Source organism: Heteronotia binoei, chromosome 1 (assembly GCF_032191835.1).
Source record: "Heteronotia binoei isolate CCM8104 ecotype False Entrance Well chromosome 1, APGP_CSIRO_Hbin_v1, whole genome shotgun sequence".
NCBI classification, from domain to species: domain Eukaryota; kingdom Metazoa; phylum Chordata; class Lepidosauria; order Squamata; family Gekkonidae; genus Heteronotia; species Heteronotia binoei.
In genome coordinates, this window is record NC_083223.1 from 246,333,925 (window position 1) to 246,353,061 (window position 19,137).

Sequence of the window (19,137 nt, forward strand, 5' to 3'; positions counted from 1 at the left end):
GGAGGTTGTGGCATCCATGCGCAAAGGATCCAGGCAAGCATTTTTACAGTGTGGAAACACAGCTGTGCAAAGATCCAATCCCTGTGGAGTTTAGAGGGATAGCAAAATTCTGGTGCACTCTGAAATTAGCACCAAAAACAAAAAAAAGGGGGAAACACCCCCCACAAAATGAGGATGAGGATGTCCTCAGGTCAGCAGTTCTAACGGCAAAGCTTTTCAAGTGATCTGTTCCCAAGGAAGGCTTATGGCAGAAGCAATGCCTGCCTGGCTCAACAGCTTTCAAAAGAAGCCATCTCTTCCCCATCCCCCAGATAATACACACATCGTAGTGGCTTACAAGACGGAGCTCACAGATGCTTTCTCTAGGAGGATTAGCCCATCTCCTCCCAGACATGGCCAACAAGGAAACAAGCATGGAGACTCCCAAGGTTCACTTGCTTGTTTTTTGCCATCAATGCCCAAGAGCTATGATGTCAAAGCTCATCTTTGTCTTCAGAAAGGTGAGCGCCTTGGTTTACATGAAGTCATCCGAGTCGTAGCCATCCTGTGGAAAGAAAGACCGAAGAGATTCTTTAATGGATGTTTTGAGGACGGTGTGATTTTACAGGATGACAGGTACACACAGGTCTTCAGCCCAAAATGTACCCTTTTTTGTTCAGAATTTAACAGATCACCATCAGAAAGAAAATTCTCCCTAGTTCTGACTGACTCATACCTAAGATGTACACATTTGGGAGGGTGGGTTACGATCTCTTCTGGCTTGGCTGTCTACTTTTCAACAGTCTGGGATGGTGCACCTTGGTTGCCGCGATGTCTGATCATGAAATATGTGGGCATGGCCTACAGGTTCAGTTGATGTGTATGTGCAGAAGGTACATGTGAAGGATTCTGCCTTTCGGTAGGCAACTAGACATGATAACCTGCCCTTTCATGTATACAAGTCAACAAAGGTAATACCATTAGCCCACTCAAGTCTGATCTCATCAAATTTTGGCAAGTAGGCAGGATCAGCCGTGGTTAGTACTTTGGTGGGAGACCATCAAGAAAGTCCATAGTTGCTATGCAGAGGCAGGCAATGGCAAACCATTTGTGTTCTTTCGTCTCCTGCCTTTAAAACCCTACAGATTCGCCGTAGGTCAGTTGCAACTTGAGGGGGAAGGGGGGAAGTGGCTGACAGCCCTCACAGGTAAAAATAAAGATCATATTGAACTCTTTCTCTGAACCTTTTGAAATAAGAAAAAAAGAGACAGGTCAGCCAGCCAGCCACTGTTCTCCATTCCTACATCCCCCTACAGATGTCCTGCTTCCACACAGGGCTCCGTTATTCAGCCGTGCCCAAGAAGCAGTAGAAACGTCTCATTCCCTTACAGAAATAGAGTATGAAGAAGTCAAAGGTATGGACTTGTCACTCCAAGAGAGAGCCAAGATTCTCAAAGTCTATTCAGCAAACTTCAGAAGGAAAGTGGGGTGAGGGGAACAGGAATGAGTTTGGGATGACAGCCACAACCCACTTTTGTGCACTCTCAGGGTTCATTCACACTACACTAAATAATGCATTTTGCAACTGTAAAAACAGCAAAAACCCAGTTGCAAAACACATTACTTCGTGTAGTGTAGCTGGATCCCAAGGTATGTGGATACAGTGACTGCTGATCTTGCCCATGCTTCCCTTCCACCGGAAATCTTTTTGACCTCAGGGAAGTTTCTTGCCAAGGGCTGCATGGTTTAATGCTCACACAGGTTGGGAGGCTGCAGTGGGCAGGAAAGGAAGATAAAATTGCCCTTTCCTTGTACTTCCATCCACAGAGCTATGTTGAAGGAAGAGGAAGAAATGGCAGCTTCAGTCTCCCCACTTCAACATCTCACCCCCACCAACTCATGTTTATTAGACCATGCAAGTCCCAAAACTTGGGGAATAAAATTTCCCAGAGTCAGGAAGAACTCATGCGGGAGGGAACCTTCAGCAAGTTTCCCTGCCAAGTTACTGGATTCAGTCCTTTGGCCACAAGCTCCACACTGCAGCATCCTGGACATACCTGATTCGAGGACATGTTTTCAGCCTTCATTAAGGAAGAGTAATTCCTGCAAAGAATAAATAAAGAACAAAATACTTTGTAAAAATCCATCTTAAGAGTTTCTCTGTGTCTTACCATTGATAGGAAAGAATATTTGAAGCATGCTCAGTTTTTAAAGGCTAGGGTTCTGCCTGTAAGCTTACACCTGTGTGTGCTATGCTAAGTGCAAACTTGGCCTACAACTCTGTACCATTTGTAAAAACTCTGCTCGAAATCCAAAACACCATGTTACCTACCAACTGCCAATGGATGAACAACCTTCTCTGCTTTGAGACTGCTGTAAACTAGCCCACAATCCCTGATGCCTTCATGAAGCACACTGGACTGTCCACGAGCAAACCTAAAAATCTTCAATCGTGCGTTCTCTCCATGCTGCATCCCCTGCTTCTTGGGCATGACCAACAGGAGCTCTGCAGCTGACGTTTCCACCAATGCCAGCCTTCCCTTTAACCATAAGACATGTATTGCTCCTCATTATACAGCCAGTTTGGTGTAGTGGTTAAATGTGCGGACTCTTATCTGGGAAAACCAGGTTTGATTCCCCACTCCTCCACTTGCAGCTGCTGGAATGGCCTTGGGTCAGCCGTAGCTTTCACAGAAGTTGTCCTTGAAAGGGCAGATGTGTAAAAGCTCTCTCAGTCCCACCCACCTCACAGGGTGTCTGTTGGGGGGAGGGAAGGTAAAGGAGATTGTCACTGCTCTGAACTCTGAGATTCAGAGTGTAGGGCAGGATATAAATCCAATATCATCTTCTTCTTACTGAATCATACTAACAAAGAAACAGAGGGCTGTCTAAGAATCCAATAGGGAGGCCTTGTGTTAAAGGGAGGTTAGCTAAACTACAGGAGATGGAAATATATTGTTTTCGAGAAAGAAAGTGGTTTTCTATGTATTAGCTGAAAGGAGAGAGGAAAAAGCTGAAGTCCCAGAACCCAGTGGACTCTTAACAATCCTTCCGCCGCCTTTCATTTAAAGCAGGGGTGGCCAATGGTAGCTCTCCAGATGTTTTTTGCCTACAACTCCCATCAGCCCCGGCCAGCATGGCCAATGGCTGGGGCTGATGGGAGTTGTAGGCAAAAAAACATCTGGAGAGCTAACGTTGGCCACCCCTGATTTAAAGGAGAGAATCGTTTGGCTGAGGGCAAAAGCCACACTCAGCTGGAAGTCATTCAAAAATGGAGCTCTGATTGTTAAACTACTCTGCAGCCTCTCCACAACTTCAGGGGCTGTGTGATGTGTTGGTTAGACCACCAGATTAAGATATGGGGATTCCAATTTGAATACCTATTTGGCCATGGAAGCTTGCTGGGTGACCTGGGGCCAGTTATTCGCTCTCAGCCTAGCCTACCTCGCAGCGTTATTGTGAGGATTAAATGGAGGAGGCGAAATGTTGTAAGCCATTTTGGATTCCCCACTGGAGGGGAAGGTAGGGTATAAATTAAGTGGCTAAAGCTTCTGTTGCCAGAAGGTATGTTTTCCATTTGAATTTGTAAGCTGCCTTGAACTATGGGGAAGGCAGGGTACAATTTTTTTCCAATTTTATATACAAAACAAAAAGAAAAAAGTCACACAGATAAGTGTTTAAAAAAACACAGAAGGAAAAGCCAATCTCAACAAATCAGATTCTCTTAATTCATTTCTCTTAATTCAGAGTGCAGCAGCTAGACACATTCAAACCAGGTCTAATTTTTGCCACTAAAAGGCTTTAAAAGGTTTCCAATGCTCAGGAATGAAGATGATTGCCATTAAATGAACAAACACATATATTCTCTATCCAAAGAGAATGGGAATAGCTTCTTTATGGTAACAAGTGGCATGAGCCATAAAAAGGGCAGCTTTTCTCTTGTTTTTATTGTTCTTCCTGTTCCCTAACTGATTACAAGAGCTGCAGACATTATAGCAGCTGACAGAACAAACATCATGACAAATGCAACCCACCCATACATTCCCTCTCACCTAAGTTCCTCCATCTCTTTTTTCTTCTTCATCTCTTCCTTCTCTTTCCGCTTCATTTCCTGGATCTGGGCTTTCTTCTCGTTCCTCTCCTCCCGGTCACGGGCCTCTTTCTCTGCAGCCAGGTCTGGGAATCGCTCTGTTTTGGTCTTCTCCAATCGGTTCAAGATCTCATTCACCTTCTTCTCCACTGTCAACATCTTCACCTTGGGGCAAGGAAAGAACAAGGATAAAAAAATACTGCTAAGAGGTATGCAACAGAAGGACAGAAAAGAAGCTCCTACAATCAGATGAGCGGTGTAAATCTAGCTGTGTAAATACAGATGAGCTGTGTAAACCTAGACCAAACCCAACACATAAGTAAACCACATGGGAAGGTAGTCCTCTTAAAGGCACCAATGGAGCAGATGTGCCATAATATTCTGTATAGCACTGCAACAGATCCTGTGACACAACTCTCAAGAAAGTAAGATGTCCTACACAATTACACAAGCAAGTGTAAGACTCCACACAAGCACCAGATCAAAACCTAGCAGCTAGAATCCAAGAAAGCTAAATCCAGCTGTTTTCTTTATTACTCAGTCTATTCAGAAACTCCCCTACTGAAATTTTTCTATATTTTTCTAAAATCCCTGCATCACTTTCCTCTTCCCATCCCACAGATTCTCCATCCCAAATGCATCTCTACTCTCACCTGCCCTCCTGTCTCCCCACAATACTGGGAATGGCCATTCTCTCATCAAATTACTCTCCACTCCTGCTTTGGCCATCCTCAGATCGCACATGTTCAGAGCTTTTCCTGAAGCCAGCTAGATAACGGACTTCTGACAAACCTGCACTGCAATTCCACTTTTTTGTGTGTGTTGAAACTAGCCATTAGCAGAGCAGAATTACACAAGTTATGAAGACAAGCAAATGCCTTATCAGACTATAAGCACAGACACGAATTTGGCACTCGTGCACTGTTACAACTTATGCAGATCCTCATTCCCTGCCTGACAAAGATCCAGCATACAGGCTACAAATCCTGAGTGAGACATGTGAAATGAAGTGAACATAACATAAGAGAAGCCATATTGGATCAGGTCAATAGCCCACCCAGTCCAACACTCTGTGTCACACAGTGGCAAAAAAACCCAAGTGCCGTCAGGAGGTTCACCAGTGGGGCCAAGGAGTCTGGACTGGGGCTCCGTGGGAATGTTGCACAATAATGATGGCCTCTACCCAAACCACTTGCAGCTCCTCCGCAATTAGCAGGCCTTTTAAAACTGTCCTCTGAAACAGAAGAGGCAAGGGACTGGTTTGTGGGAGGCAGAAAGATAAATCTATCATGAATCCCAGTGACTTCCTGGATCCTAGAATGTGTGTCAGGATAAGCGGTAGACAATAAAGCCATTGCTCCTGCTGATATGTCTTCCCAATTCCTGCAAAACTAATGCTGTGAGTTGCAAAGCAAAGGCCTCTGGATCACAAAGAATCTCAGAAGGGGCAAGACCCCAATGCTGCCAGGACTGAATGGAAGGTTGCAACCATCCCTAGGTTTTTTTTCAGAATGACTATGAATGGAAGTTCTTGGAAACTCTTATTTGTCCTTCCACCATGTTGTCATGTCAAAATATTCACACTTATACTTCCAGCCTTGGGGGAAAAATAGTCTTCGCTGTGCTGTGTGGGCCTCCAGTTCCCAATTCCTAGCTCTCTGATGTAATTGGAAAGACTTCTTCTTCCAGGCTCAAGAGATTACATCACTCGCCCGAGGTAACAGAGGAAGTCTGAAGAACGGCCAAAATACAACCCCAGGAGGTAAAGCTGGATGGCTCTATCCCCTCTTGGAAACTAGCCACCTTCTGCACTCAACCCTGGTCTGATCTCTGACACTCCGGACATCACAACATGGTCACTCATTCTGGGTAGGGGGAAAAATAAGAAAGGCCTCAACAATCAGTGGATTCATTTACATGCTGTAGTTTTAAAACAATCACCTCTGGGTTTTTGTGATCTCCAAGGAAAAGCAGAGCTAATGAAAACAAAGCTTCTCGTTCCCAATTAAAGGGAACAGGTTACAGTTACAACTCATAGCCAGCTACAGTCCTATAGGTTTGTTTCTGAGCTGTAGCTTTCAGAGTCCTTGAAGTTCAGCTTTTGTTAAAAACATACATGTTTGTTTAGAAAAATTCTTAAAGCAAGGAAAATGAACATACTCACTCCATTCATACCCCACTTCCCCCCCCAGTGGGGACCCAAAGTACTCACAACATTCTCCTAGCACCAAAACTGCTGTTTTAAATTGTATTAATAATTTTAAATTGCAAATTGTTTAATTTTAACTGACATTGTTGTAATTGTTTTATTGTCTTATGGTTTTATTGTCTCATTGTTCATATTTAATGTTGTTAGCCGCCCTGAGCCTGCTTCGGCAGGGAGGGCGGGATATAAATATGAAAAATAAATAAATAATTAAATTTTGTCTTCACAACAACCCTGTAAGGTAGGTTAGGCTGAAAGCATGCAACTGATCCAAGATCACCCAACCAAACTCCCAAGGCCAAGGAGGAATTTGTACCTGGGTCTCTCACACCTTAGTCTGACTCACTAACCACTACGCTATGCTGGCTCTCAGAGGCAGCTACCTTATACCAAGTCAGGCTACCAGTCCCTCTTAGCCTAGTACTACCTCCTCTGACTGACGGCAGCTCTCTAACGTTTCCAGCGGAGAAAGATCTTGCCTCAAACTGCTACTAAGATGCATTTTTGAACAGAGCCCTTGTGGGTTGAAAGCACGTGCTCTATGAGTGAGCTATGCCTTCTCCCAAATCCCAAGCTAATGAAAATGCAATCCACAGGAGCCTTCGGCAAGCCCCTCTAGTAAAAAATGAATGTTGAGCAGCTGGGTACCAGGAGTTGTTGGGGAGGGGCACCCTCCAATCAGCATCTGCTCCCTCAGGGTGATCTGGGTGAAGCTTTCTCAGCAGGCACACCTAACTCCCCATTGCTGCCCATAAACGCTTATGCTTCATGTTTCACCTTTCTTTCTCCTCAACTATCCTAAACTCTTAATAAAAAGATTACACAACCTACTCTACCCAGACTACTCTACTGCAGGCTGAGTGGATCTGGATCATTTTGTTCTAAATGCAGAAACGTTGGGTAAGTGGCAATTAGTAAGAACAACAGTTTCTGGCATCAGTAATTGTAATCAGTAATCAGTGTAGATTCGAGAAGACACAGGTGCACATACTCTTGCTAATACCCCACAGGGTAGAATTCTAGCAGGAGCTCCTTTGCATATTAGGTCACACACCCCTAATGTAGCCAATCCTCCAAGAGCTTACAAAAAAGAGCCTTTTAAGCTCTTGGAGAATTGGCTACATCAGGGCGGCAGGGAGTGCTTACAATCTCCCTCCCTTCTTCCCCCCACAACAGACACCATGTGAAGTAGATGGGGCTGAGAGAGCTTTCCAAGAACTGCTCTTGAGCAGAACAGCCCTGAGAGGGCTGTGACTGGCCCAAGGTCATCCAACTGGCTGCATGTGGAGTGAGGAATCAAACCTTGTTCTTCAGTTTAGAGTCTGCCACTCTTAACCACTACACCAAACTGGTTCTTCAGAACTCTTTCTGTATGGACCTTCCATGCCTCGCATTGGCTGTCAATACAGTAATGGAGAGATTTAGAGATGTGCCTATACAAATTTGCCTTTCATGGAAAATCCCATGCCCCATTCCAAGGGGCATATTTGCAAAGCTTCCCACCAGTTCCTTGGGAAGTGTGCCAAAGCTCTGGAGACAGAAGGTGGGCGCCTTTGGAGAAGCTGGCAAGAACACACACACTTACGTCCTTCTGTCTGTGGAACCCGATCTGTCCCACATCCATGTCTGCTGTTTTCTTTAGATTAGTCCACGAGGTGTACACAACGTTGACATTGTTCATTTTGCAGCCTGGAAATGAGAGGGTGGGGGAAGCGTTGAGGGGAAAAGTCATTCCTTTCACAAAGGGCAGAAAAAGCCAAGTCAATATTTTTCTCCCTGTCTGTGTATTCACCCCACATTAGAATTCTTTTAGTTGTACCAATACAATGTCTGCAGTTATTCTTTGAGAGATGGGAAATTCTACAGTGCTGTGGTGGTGGAATGACTGTTGTTGATTAAGAGGAAAAGAAACAAGTCTGGCACAGCTCTTGCTCTGTTGCCCGAGTAGAGCAAGGCAATTTCACTCCTTGGTGCAAATGTGAGGGTTAAAGCAGAAATAATGGGTCCAGAAGGCACAAGCTACAAAGGGACCTTCAGACCCCGTTCCCCTCCCTCAACTGGCTCAGGCTGCCACAAGAGAGCAACACAAAGGACTCTAGAAAGGTTTAAAGGATGTTCAAAATGAAAATTTTGAATAGTAACAGCAGTCAGAGAACAAGAAATCTACTTCACATGAAACAGCAGAACACAAATGCACTCCAAAAGTTAAAAGGCTGCAATCCATCCATAGCAAATGTGTGCACAAAACCCAATGTATGCTAGGGGTTCTTGTTCTATTCTGCAGAACGACCACGTCTACTCATAGGAGCAAGCCCATCTAGTACATCTCCTCCACAAATGTGGAATTTCCTTCTTTTGGAGGCCTAACATAGAATTCCCTACTTTTGGAGAGCTTGGTACCAGAGCCTTGGTACTGTTCAGACACCCCTTCTTGCACTAGCCTTTGGCAGACAGGGCTGTATCACTTGATGTAGCATTTTCATGAAGTGTGAACTTCAATTCATTGCCTGTTGCGCTTTTTAAGACCTAGTGCTCAGGGGTGGGGTGGAATAAACACAATCCAAGACACATAAGGTCCAAATTAGCAGGCAACACAGGGCTCAACATCACTTCATTGCACATGACATCCAGATCATTCTTATATAAAGTTGTCCAGCATCTCACACCAAGTTTTTTCCAAAAGCCTTGAGGCTCAAAACCATCTCTAGTAGAGACTCACCTATCTTCCTCTTTGCCCTGGACAAACAGATTCAGTAACTTCTCTGGGGCACATCAACCCACATGGATCATGGTTCCAAGCTCTTCATGATCTGCTGCTTCAGGGTGCCCCTAATTCCAAGTCCTCCCACTCTGTTGCCCTCCCCTTTGAATTCTTGCCCACTTATCAGTGTCATCACCTATACAGTGACATCTCAAAGTCTTACCTTGAATACTGTTGGCCTTCACCAGGTGTGCACAATCTATCAAAACCTCTTTTGGAATGTCATCCATTGTTTGCCCCTAAAACAACCAAGGCTGACATGAGAAACCCATGAGCAGCAGCATCCAAAAAGCAATCTGCAAAAACAACCTAATCCTCAAACATAGCAATGGGCCTTTGCATTGTACGAACAATTAAAAGACTATGCTCTACAACTGCTACTTTAGCCTTTCAATTGGTTCATATATTTATCCCCCACAGTAATCCTTACCACAGTCCTTACCACCTGTAAGGCAGGCCAGCATTATTTCCCTCCTATCACTGAAGGTGAGAGATAACTTGGGGGCCAAGACGACATCTGAACCAGGGACTTAAGTCTTCCCATTCTCTTATTTCTCTCCAAAGTTGCCATGAAGAAGCTCAGTCCAGCCTTCCCTATAGCAACTAATATTTAGGTGCTTTAATTATTACAAGTTGCCTTTGAATGGCAAGTACAGAAAAAGCATATTCTTCCTCTCCAGCAACCTCAGGCCTGCATACCCTGTTCCATCTCACCCAGTGTAATTGCAAACCTGATTTTCAATCAGCCACATTAGGTCTGCTGAGCCTTTTCATTCAGCCATCCCGCTGAGCCACAGCTGCATCTTTCCCTCATTGTCCCATACTTTAATGCTTCTGATCTTTGTGAACATATGCAGTTAAAAGAGGTGGCAATGGTAGAACTCTGGGTGGAGTATGCCTGTTTGGAATGCTCTCCCGGATAAACAGTTCTGGGCAACACAAAACAAGGAAGAAAGAGTTTATTCCACCTGCACAGGTTTACTATTTTAGGGGAGCATTCAAAAAGGGCAAACTTGTGCCCAAAGTGGCACATTCTCTTCTCCCACCTTATTCTCACTGCATGTGTAGACCCAGCTGTTGGTGGCTTCCAGCACCTTGAGCCCAGCTGGCATGTGACAAGCAAGCTCACAGCTCAACCAAGCAATGTTGCTGCCTATCAAGGAGAAGGAGAAGCAGAGTACTGTAGTTACCTTGTGTAGCCTGAGGTAGACATGAGCAGAGGAGAGCTTGTCCACATGAAACCTACACAACACAGCACAGATTCAACTGAGGTGATGATTCAATCCAAAAGCAATGCTTCCATACACACTGCCATTAACAGGCTGGTTGCCAACCTGGATCTGAGCATTTTAAAGCATGCATATTTGATAGTGTGAGAAAAGATTCTTATGACTTATCACACGCAAATCCCTGAGCAAATATTCCTGCAGCCAGAATAGGAGAAAACTGAAAAGGCTGACGGAAACATCTGCTAAAAGAGCCAAAGTCTTCCTTGCATTATTAAAAAATAAAAGAAAAAAGGTAAAGATGTGTGGCCAACTGCTCCCTCTAGTGATCCCAGCACTCAAACAATGAGATCAGGGCTGAAAATGTTCCTTTACAAGATCCTGTAGAAATTCCCCCAGCAAGGAATAACAGCCAGTTCATGAATCATCCCAGATATATGTTTAGTTTCAATATCTTCCAGTCTCTCAGACTTTGAAACTGAGTTGTGTAGTTTGTCATAATTTCCAGCTACAGAAAGGAGATTACTTGGAGTTTTAGAAGTGTCAATCCACCTCAGAAATGGCTGCTTATCAAAGACTCCACTTTTTATAAGTTCTGTGCACAGGTATATATATTTATATTTTCCGCACTGGCATTTTGACTACAGAAGCCCCTCCCAACATCTTGCTTCCTCTGCTTCATGTATTAGATTAAAACATTCATACTGAGCCAGGATTTGGTTAAAGAATGTGTGCATGTTTGATTTTATTTTTTTGTTCCTTTCACCTTGCTTAAGAGTTGTTGGGTCTTTTTAAGAAATACTACTAGGTTGTTCCCATGCATTGATCACTATCATTGATGCTTTAATCAATTTTTGCAGTTTTAATGGCAATTTTATCAGCCATCTCAAAAGCCCTCAACTGAAAGGTAGGATTAAAAATTAAATTACATTAGATACACACAGACACACAAAATCATTCCAGCAAAGGGCTAGCAAACCCACCCATCCCACTCCCTGAACAGTCTACAAACCAGCCCTATCATAGAGTAACAAAATTTGTGGCAGGGTATGAGCTTTTGTGTTACTGCTCACTTCTTCAGTGTTAACTTCACTGTTATCGGAAGAAGTGAGCAGTGACTCACGAAAGCTCATATACGCTGCCACACATTTTGTTAATCTTCAAGGTCCTACTGGACTCTTGCTTTTTTCTGCTGCTACAGACAGCCTAATATAATGTGATACTTAGAGGGAAAATCTATAGAGAATTACTAATACAGGCACAGGTTTGGCTCTTTGCAAACACCATTAGGTCCCTGTGGGACCTGCGCGGCCAGAACATATGAACATATGAAGCTGCCTTATACTGAATCAGACCCTTGGTCCATCAAAGTCAGTATTGTCTTCTCAGACTGGCAGCGGCTCTCCAGGGTCTCAAGCTGAGGTTTTTCACACCTATTTGCCTGGACCCTTTTTTGGAGATGCCAGGGATTAAACCTGGGACCTTCTGCTTCCCAAGCAGATGCTCTACCACTGAGCCACCGTCCCTCCCCTAACAAGGGATGGGACAATACAGTCAGCCCAATTTAAATGGGATTATGTATGAATAAGCAGATTCAGCCAACATTATCTTGGGTAAACACAGCCTAGTAAAAGGAGCCCTACTAATTCACTTGTGCAATATCCAGATGGTTCAAGTAAAATATCTCACTAGTTCTACTGAAGTCTACCAGAAGGTGTCCTTTGAACCTGTTAGAATCCTCTGTGTCTGAGTCTACCACTACTTTCTTTCCTAAGCGAAAAAACAATACATTTGCATGCCAGAAACCTGATGGTTTTTCATGTCTTCAGCCGGCAGTCACTCAAAATTAAACAGAAAAAATGTACAATAGGACATTCTAACAACTACAAATAGTTTGTAAGACCTCAAAAAGTATAACCAGGACTAGGAAGTTTGTGTCATTGGATGTCAATTGAAAAAGGGAACGGAACCAAAGACAGTAGAATGGTTGAATGCTGCCTATTTGTTTAACACTTCCTACACCTAGAAAATTAGGACATCAAGGAGAAATGTCTCAGACCTCTCCCTGGTGTAGTATATGTTTACATGCATACAGAGGTTTGCTTTTTTCTGTTTTCTAATATGGGGCAGTGTTTAAAAAGGTAACCACCCCAGTTGCAGGGATCAGGAAAAGGGCCTGCTATATGATTTTCTGAATTTGTTGATTGGTTTCATGAAGGTCGCTTTGCACCCTTGGGTTGCTCACTTGTTGGATCAAAAAAAAGATCTGGTGAATTGGTCACAAATTGGTAAAATATTTTTAAAGCATCAGCTTCTTTAGAAGAACAAAAGCTCCCTTAACTGTGCGCAGGTGTGAAACTTTTCCTTGCTACAAAAATAAAATCTGAGATTTTAAAAAATGTAAATAATTTTTAAACGATGGAAGGTAAGGTATTCTATAAATGTTTCACTGAATAGTTATTGTTTCTGGCTTTTATCTGGACCACGAGGGTCAGCCTATAGTTTCCAGGGTTTTTGTTGTTGTTTTTTAAATGAAAACAGACTGAAACCAAAGTAACAATTATTAAACAAAAGTCCATTTCTGCTCAAACGTGCCTAGTGTTGCAGCAGGTGGTCAGCAGAAGTAGTTATACCATGATTTCATTTATTGTAATTCAAGCAGCCTTCAATGCCTGTCCTAACAAATTACTGCATCACAGAAAAGAGGTAAGCTGCCACCTACATATGGGCATTCTTCACTCTCCTCAATTATCTGGCCACCAGCAGATAATAGTAAATCAACAGTACCTGACCAGATTGTAGTCTTATGTATGTAAGTTTATTCACTGAATAACAAATTATATTAAAAATAAAAAACAATACCTTAACAGTTAACTGACCAGTGTGCTAACTCTAACACAACTGAAGAGGATGCTTACAGGACTTACCAAATGTCTTCTGGCCAGCCATGTTTTATTAGGTCTTCATCTAACAAAAAAGAACGAGCAAAGTCAATTCTGAGGAGACAATTCTCAGATCAGGAGATGACCCTTTTATGGTCATATTATTTGAATAGATTACATTGCACACTACAGCCTGTATCAAAAATCTTTTTTTTCGGGGTGGGGGGAAGAAACCCAATAAAGAGTTCTCAAAAAATAACCTGTTAGTCTGAATTCTGAGTTATGGCCTCCCATTAGATATGATAGAACTGCAGCCCTAATGAAGAGATGATTCATGCTTGCATATTTTTCATAATCACATCAGGGATGGAAGCACTTTGAGGTACACATAAAACATCTTAGAATAATGAGCTTCAAAATTTTCTATTCAGTGTTTCTATAGCGTTCATGTTTCAATAAGCTTTTTGAAAATTCAAGCAAAATAGTGTTGCAAATCTTCTAATCTTAAATGGCCCGGCCTGACAAGGTCTCATTTATGTCAGATCCGGCCCTCATAACAATTGAGTTTGACACCCCTGATCTAACCACTATAAAGAGACATGAATATGGAGCATACAATGAATAGCCTTCATCAGGAGAAGGGGCAGCTTTTGTCACTCAACTTCAATTAATAAGAGTGAATGAGGTCTCTTAAGAAGATGCATAACATCAAATTTTAAATAAAGGTCATACGGTCTTTGGCTAAAACTGTGTGTAAAACTGGCTTTATTTTGTCAAACACGTACAAGGAATTTCATACTTACTTTCATATTTATCTTTCCCCATGTAAATGGTATAAGCAGAGGGAACAACTGAGGAATAAAAAAGAGAAAGTGTTACAGATTAAACCATACACGGATGTACAGCACGAAGAGGCATATTCCAGAAATCAGAACCAAAGTATTATAATCTATAATATTCTCTTCTAGCGGCAAGAGCAATTGCAAAGTCTGCTAGATTTAAACTCTGCTGTGGGAGCCATCTATTGTCCCCCAGGCTCTTTCAGTAAGTCCATAAGACCGTGCAGAAAGAGTGAGGAAAATTTATCTGATGCTTGATATTTCCACCAACTCGCCTTTCAATTTCAAACATTCAAACTGAAAAGTCTTTGCCTCTTTATAGCATGGAAGCAACAGCAGTACAAAATTCCAAGAAACCTCTGTTTACAAAATTCTCTCCCCCACACCAACATAGATTCATAAAAGCTGTACATAGCAACATAAAATAAGTATTCAGTATTCAAGTGTCATAAGATAATGCTACGCCAGTTCCTAGAATGCACAGGCTTAGCTTGTTGCCACATTCCTGTGCATTGCCTCGTTCCTTCTTAAATTCAGCTGAAGGAATCTTGATTTAAAATCAATTCAGGTTATTTATGAATCTGTATAGACGCAGTCACAAAGCTTAAAATTAGCTCTAGGACAGCAAGACACCTGCATTCTCCTGTCCTAGGTAACCAGAGTTAGCTTCACTACATTAAGTGCCAGAACCCAGAAGGAAATGCAGCCAAATTCAGCTATCAGGTTTTAATTTGACACCTTTTCAAGTATATGTATTTGCTCTCAAGTAGGACCAGGAAATAGTTCAAAAAAAAATTAGCAAATCAGAACAGCAGTCCTCAAATGAGTATTGCGAGAAACATGGCTCTTCTTTATTCTGAAATGTCAGACCGGAGTTCAAATCACATCCCCTACAATACAAGCAGATCACACAAAGGTCTTTTCATTGCAAGGAGGGTCTTTCTCTCTCACGCCCACACACTAAATGCCCAAAAATTCTTTCAGAATCTATGGCAGCAAGAAAACTACTGCTTAGATTGCATTAACAAAAGCATTACCTTGAAGTAAAAAATAATGGGATTTAAAACAAGAAAATAATCTATAATCTACAATTAGTTTCCAAATCTAAAGTCTTTCTACATTACGCTCAGTTTAAACACACAAATATAATCCTGAACCATACCTAGTGGATTTCTCTATCCTACCTGTTCAGCCTTTACACATTGTTCGAAACACAACTCACATAAATAATTTGCTAGTATTGATGAACAGTTGTGGGGGGGGGGGGGGTTGCTTCCTAGTTTTCTACATGTGGGAAGTGTGTTGCAGAAGATATGCATCCAAAGCATGAGGAAGCTACAAGTTTTTCCAGCAGTGTCTGGATGGACAAATCTGCTGAGTTAGATTCTCTTTCTCACTCTTTTTAAAAAACAAGTCTTCCATAATCACATCCTGGGCCCCATTTACTGTTTTGCTGTTGATATAGGAGATAACTGTATGGCTAACCCAAAAGCAGAAGAATCCAGACCTAATAATGCCCCTGATTTTGCTGGAAAATTACTGATATCTATATTTCAACGTATGTAAGATTTTGCCCAGAATCTATCACAAGACTTCTCCCCCCCTTCCGTCGCCCTGAGGGCACACTTACCGTTGGACGTGAAGTAAAATACCATGGTAACAACTGGCAGTACTCGCCTGGAACAAACTCGTCGTTCCCCTTGGAGACGAAGCCAGAAACACTCGCAAGATGCCTCCGACAACCCTCAAAACAACCACTTCCGGTTTCCGCTCCGCCGATTTTCCGGAAGCGACGGTCCCTAAGTTCCTGCCATAGAGTAGAATTCTATGAAGCCGCTACGATTTCTCAGCGGGCGCGGAATAGCGTCGCTCTATCCGTTGCCGTCTGCAGAAGAAAACTCTCCAGGCTTCGGTGCGCCGGATGTTAAAGGAAGCTGGAAGCGATTGCCAAGGCTCTGGGGACGCGCAAGTGCTCCTTTCCAGTGAGAACTCTCCCTTCGCGGGACAAAAGTGACGGAAGTAAACGGAGTAGCTAAGATTCGAGTCGAGGAGCACCTTCAAGCAATATTTTTGGGGTGTAAACTTTCGAGACTCAGAGTTCCCTTTGTCAGCGCTTTGACTCTCGCAAACTTTTTACCCCAAAATCTTGTTGGTCTCTGAGGTGCTACTGGACTCGAAATTTAGCAATTCTACTGCAGACCAACACATCTACCCTCTGGAAGTAAATGGGGATACGCTGCTGTAGAAACGGCAAATAAAATGGGATGGGGGCAGAGATTTTATCTTGTTGCAAGGCCAGGAAGTTATGCTGTAACAAATGCAGACTTCACTTGCTCTGGCTCTTGGGGGGAAAGGCCATTGACGAGAGGGAGGAAAGGAGACATAAGTTCAAAGCTGGCATTTTGGTTTCATTGGTTTTATATAGATAAGAATTCTAAAGATGAGTTGCTCTTCTGTCTCTTGTCAGTCCAAGCACTGCTCGAGGGGGTGGAGCACATGTTAGGCATGCAGAAGGTATCAAGTCCAACTCTGGCATCTCTAAAATGATTCAAGTTTGTGAAGGACTCCCACCCCTCCCCCACTTCTGTGCCTGAAACTCTAAAGACTACAGCTGCCAGTCACAGAAGAAATGACAGTATGGAGCTGTGATCTATAGTAGAATATTTTATCATGCATTCATTGACGTACCTACTAAATTGGAGAGGGATGGATGTAGTAGGTGCTTTGTATGCAAAAAGTTGCAGGCTTAGTCTCTGATATATGAAGTTAAAGAATCTGGAGTAACAAATGGCTGAGATGGTCCTTTCTGCAGGTAAGACCGTGGCTAGTCAAATCAGGGCAGAAAACAATGAGCTGGACAAACCTGAATCAGTAGCCTAGATAAGACAGGGAACGATGTGCTTGATATCTCCACCAACCTGCCATTCCAGACCCTCAGTCCCAGAGATATTCATATATCTAATCTGATGTACATCAGCTCTGTCTCTGTACACTGCTGACATCCTATCTACCCCAAATCAGATGTGGCAACACATGGACATGGTGGAGGTAGTGCCAACATGCTGAAGGTGTGGGAAGGCAAGGTATTTTGGTTTCTTCCAGGTTTCCATAGGAATAGCATTTCATTGACAGCCAGGGCCACAAGTAGCTCATTTTGCATTTGAGGCAAGAATATAAAATTGCAAAAAAACCCCATGTATTCATAGTAGTTATTTTGGTAAAAAGGAAAATAAGAATAATAACACAACATTTATTTTAGTCATGATATACTTTTTCTGTGCCCCCCAACTTTGCTTGCCTGAGGCAAGTGCTTTACTTGCCTTGCCTTTGTTACAGCTCTATCTAAATAAACACTGTGCAAGAAGAAGACTTCCTGTACATATGCTATGTATATGTAAATATGTTAATTCAAGTTTGACTAAATAACATTTAAATTGAGACCCCAAAGTATATTGTCCTCTATTACTGCAAATAATATCAGCACAGCTCAAAAAAAAATCACCCACTTGACAAAGAAATTCTTGTCAAGTTATGTTCATTTGTAAGTAATGTTTTGGCTTTGTGGTTTGACATGATATGTTATGTGGTTTATTATAAACCTGTTAACCAATCCAAGCCCAAGATTTGAAGAAGATATTACTGGATTTCCCTGTTAGGGGAGGGCAGGATATAAATTTGATTAAATAAATAAATAAAAATAAGCTGATTTCAGTGATATTTGCTTGGTTTTGATTATTTTTGATTTGGTTATTTAATTCAGAGTATAAGCCTTTGCTTATTTAATTTTGGGTATAATCCTTATTAGTAAATGTCCCTTTAACGATATTTTTGTTGTTGTTCAGTTGCACGGTCAAGTCCGACTCTTTGCGACCCCATGGACAAAGTTATGCCAAGCCCTTCTGTCTTCCACCGTCCTCTGAAGTCTGCTCAAATTCGTGTTTGCTACATCAGTAATGTTGTCCAGCCATCTCATCTTTTGCCGTCCCCTTCTTTTGCCTTCTGTCTTTCCCAGCATCAGGATCTTCTCCAGTGAGTGCTCCCTTCTCATTTGGTGGCCAAAGCATTTGAGCTTCAGCTTCAGCATCTGACCTTCCAGGGAACGGTCTGGGTTGATTTCCCTTAGGACTGACTGATTTGATGTTCTTGCAGTCCAAGGGACTCTCAAGAGTCTTCTCCAGCACCACATCTCAAAAGCATCTATTCTTCTGCGCTCGGCCTTCCTTATGGTCCAGCTCTCACAGCCATACATTACTACTGGGAATACCATTGCTTTGACTATATGGACTTTTGTTGGCAGGGTGATGTCTCTACTTTTCATTATACTGCCCAGGTTCGCCGTAGCTGTCCTCCCAAGGAGCAAACGTCTTTTAATTTCATGGCTACAGTCACCATCTGCAGTGATCTTGGATCCCAGAAATGTGAAATCTGTCACAACTTCCATGTCTTCCCCTTCTATTTGCCAAGGTGTGATAGCTTGTAGCTAAGTTTCACAGGCATCTTATAAAGTAGGTAATGGTGTCAAAACATCTAAGAAAGGCAACTGCATCTTTCTAACTCCAAACAATTTAATTTAATTTAATTTTTAGATTTATATCCTGGAAGTGGGCTCAGGATGGCTTACAACATAAAACAACAGAGTTAAAAACAAGATTAATGTGTTCTAACAACCAGTCAGCCATGTGCAGTTAAGGAGGACACTCTGCCAATTTTAATCAGAACTGTCTTCCTCAAGTGTCGTGATTTCTGAAATTAGCCCGTTTTCCTTCTAACTTCTTTGATCTCTCCTCTCTCCACCATTCAGTTGCCAACTCTCTTCGTCCTTCAACATTCTAGAACCATGGCAACAGTTGCCTGGAGCTCTGCCAGGCCCCCCAATACCCACTTTTGCCATGGTTATATTTGTTGTCATTTTTATGTACTGTATCTGTGAGTGTACTGTACATCTGTGTATTCCCCTCTGAACTTATTAATACTGAGGAAAGAAAGCATTATGATTCGGTAAAGCATTCTGTTTTATCATCTGGAGACAGTCCCTAAGGATCACCCTGTAAGCAGCCATTTCTTTAATGTGTTCCAGTGGCTGCTTTGGAATGTGACAGATTTTATTCTGCACAGTCAATCAGTGGGGAATCAAAATGGGCAGGAGCTCAGCTA

At 42.5% G+C, this 19,137-nt stretch overlaps 1 protein-coding gene across 1 annotated transcript; it reads right to left on the minus strand.

Annotated features, from left to right (window-relative positions):
• Positions 1-242: 242 nt before the first annotated feature.
• CCDC25 (coiled-coil domain containing 25) lies at positions 243-15,774 on the minus strand. Its single transcript, XM_060250648.1, has 9 exons — positions 15,614-15,774; positions 13,948-13,995; positions 13,190-13,229; positions 10,227-10,278; positions 9,200-9,275; positions 7,861-7,964; positions 4,032-4,234; positions 2,037-2,082; positions 243-544 (listed from the first exon to the last, which is right to left on the minus strand). Exons 1-9 carry the CDS (start codon positions 15,636-15,638, stop codon positions 515-517), a joined length of 624 nt encoding a protein of 207 aa, XP_060106631.1. The 5' UTR covers positions 15,639-15,774; the 3' UTR covers positions 243-514.
• Between the last annotated feature and the right edge of the window lie 3,363 nt (positions 15,775-19,137).

What these genes read in the sequence shown, in the direction of transcription:
- CCDC25 (XM_060250648.1), bottom strand. Translation starts at nt 15,638, where the DNA reads ATGGTATTTTACTTCACGTCCAACG. An exon ending in TCTACCTCAGGCTACACAAG is followed by an intron (nt 9,276 to 10,226) that starts GTAACTACAGTA and finishes TGGTTGTTTTAG; the next exon opens with GGGCAAACAATGGATGACAT. An exon ending in GAAGGCCAACAGTATTCAAG is followed by an intron (nt 7,965 to 9,199) that starts GTAAGACTTTGA and finishes TCTCATTTCCAG; the next exon opens with GCTGCAAAATGAACAATGTC.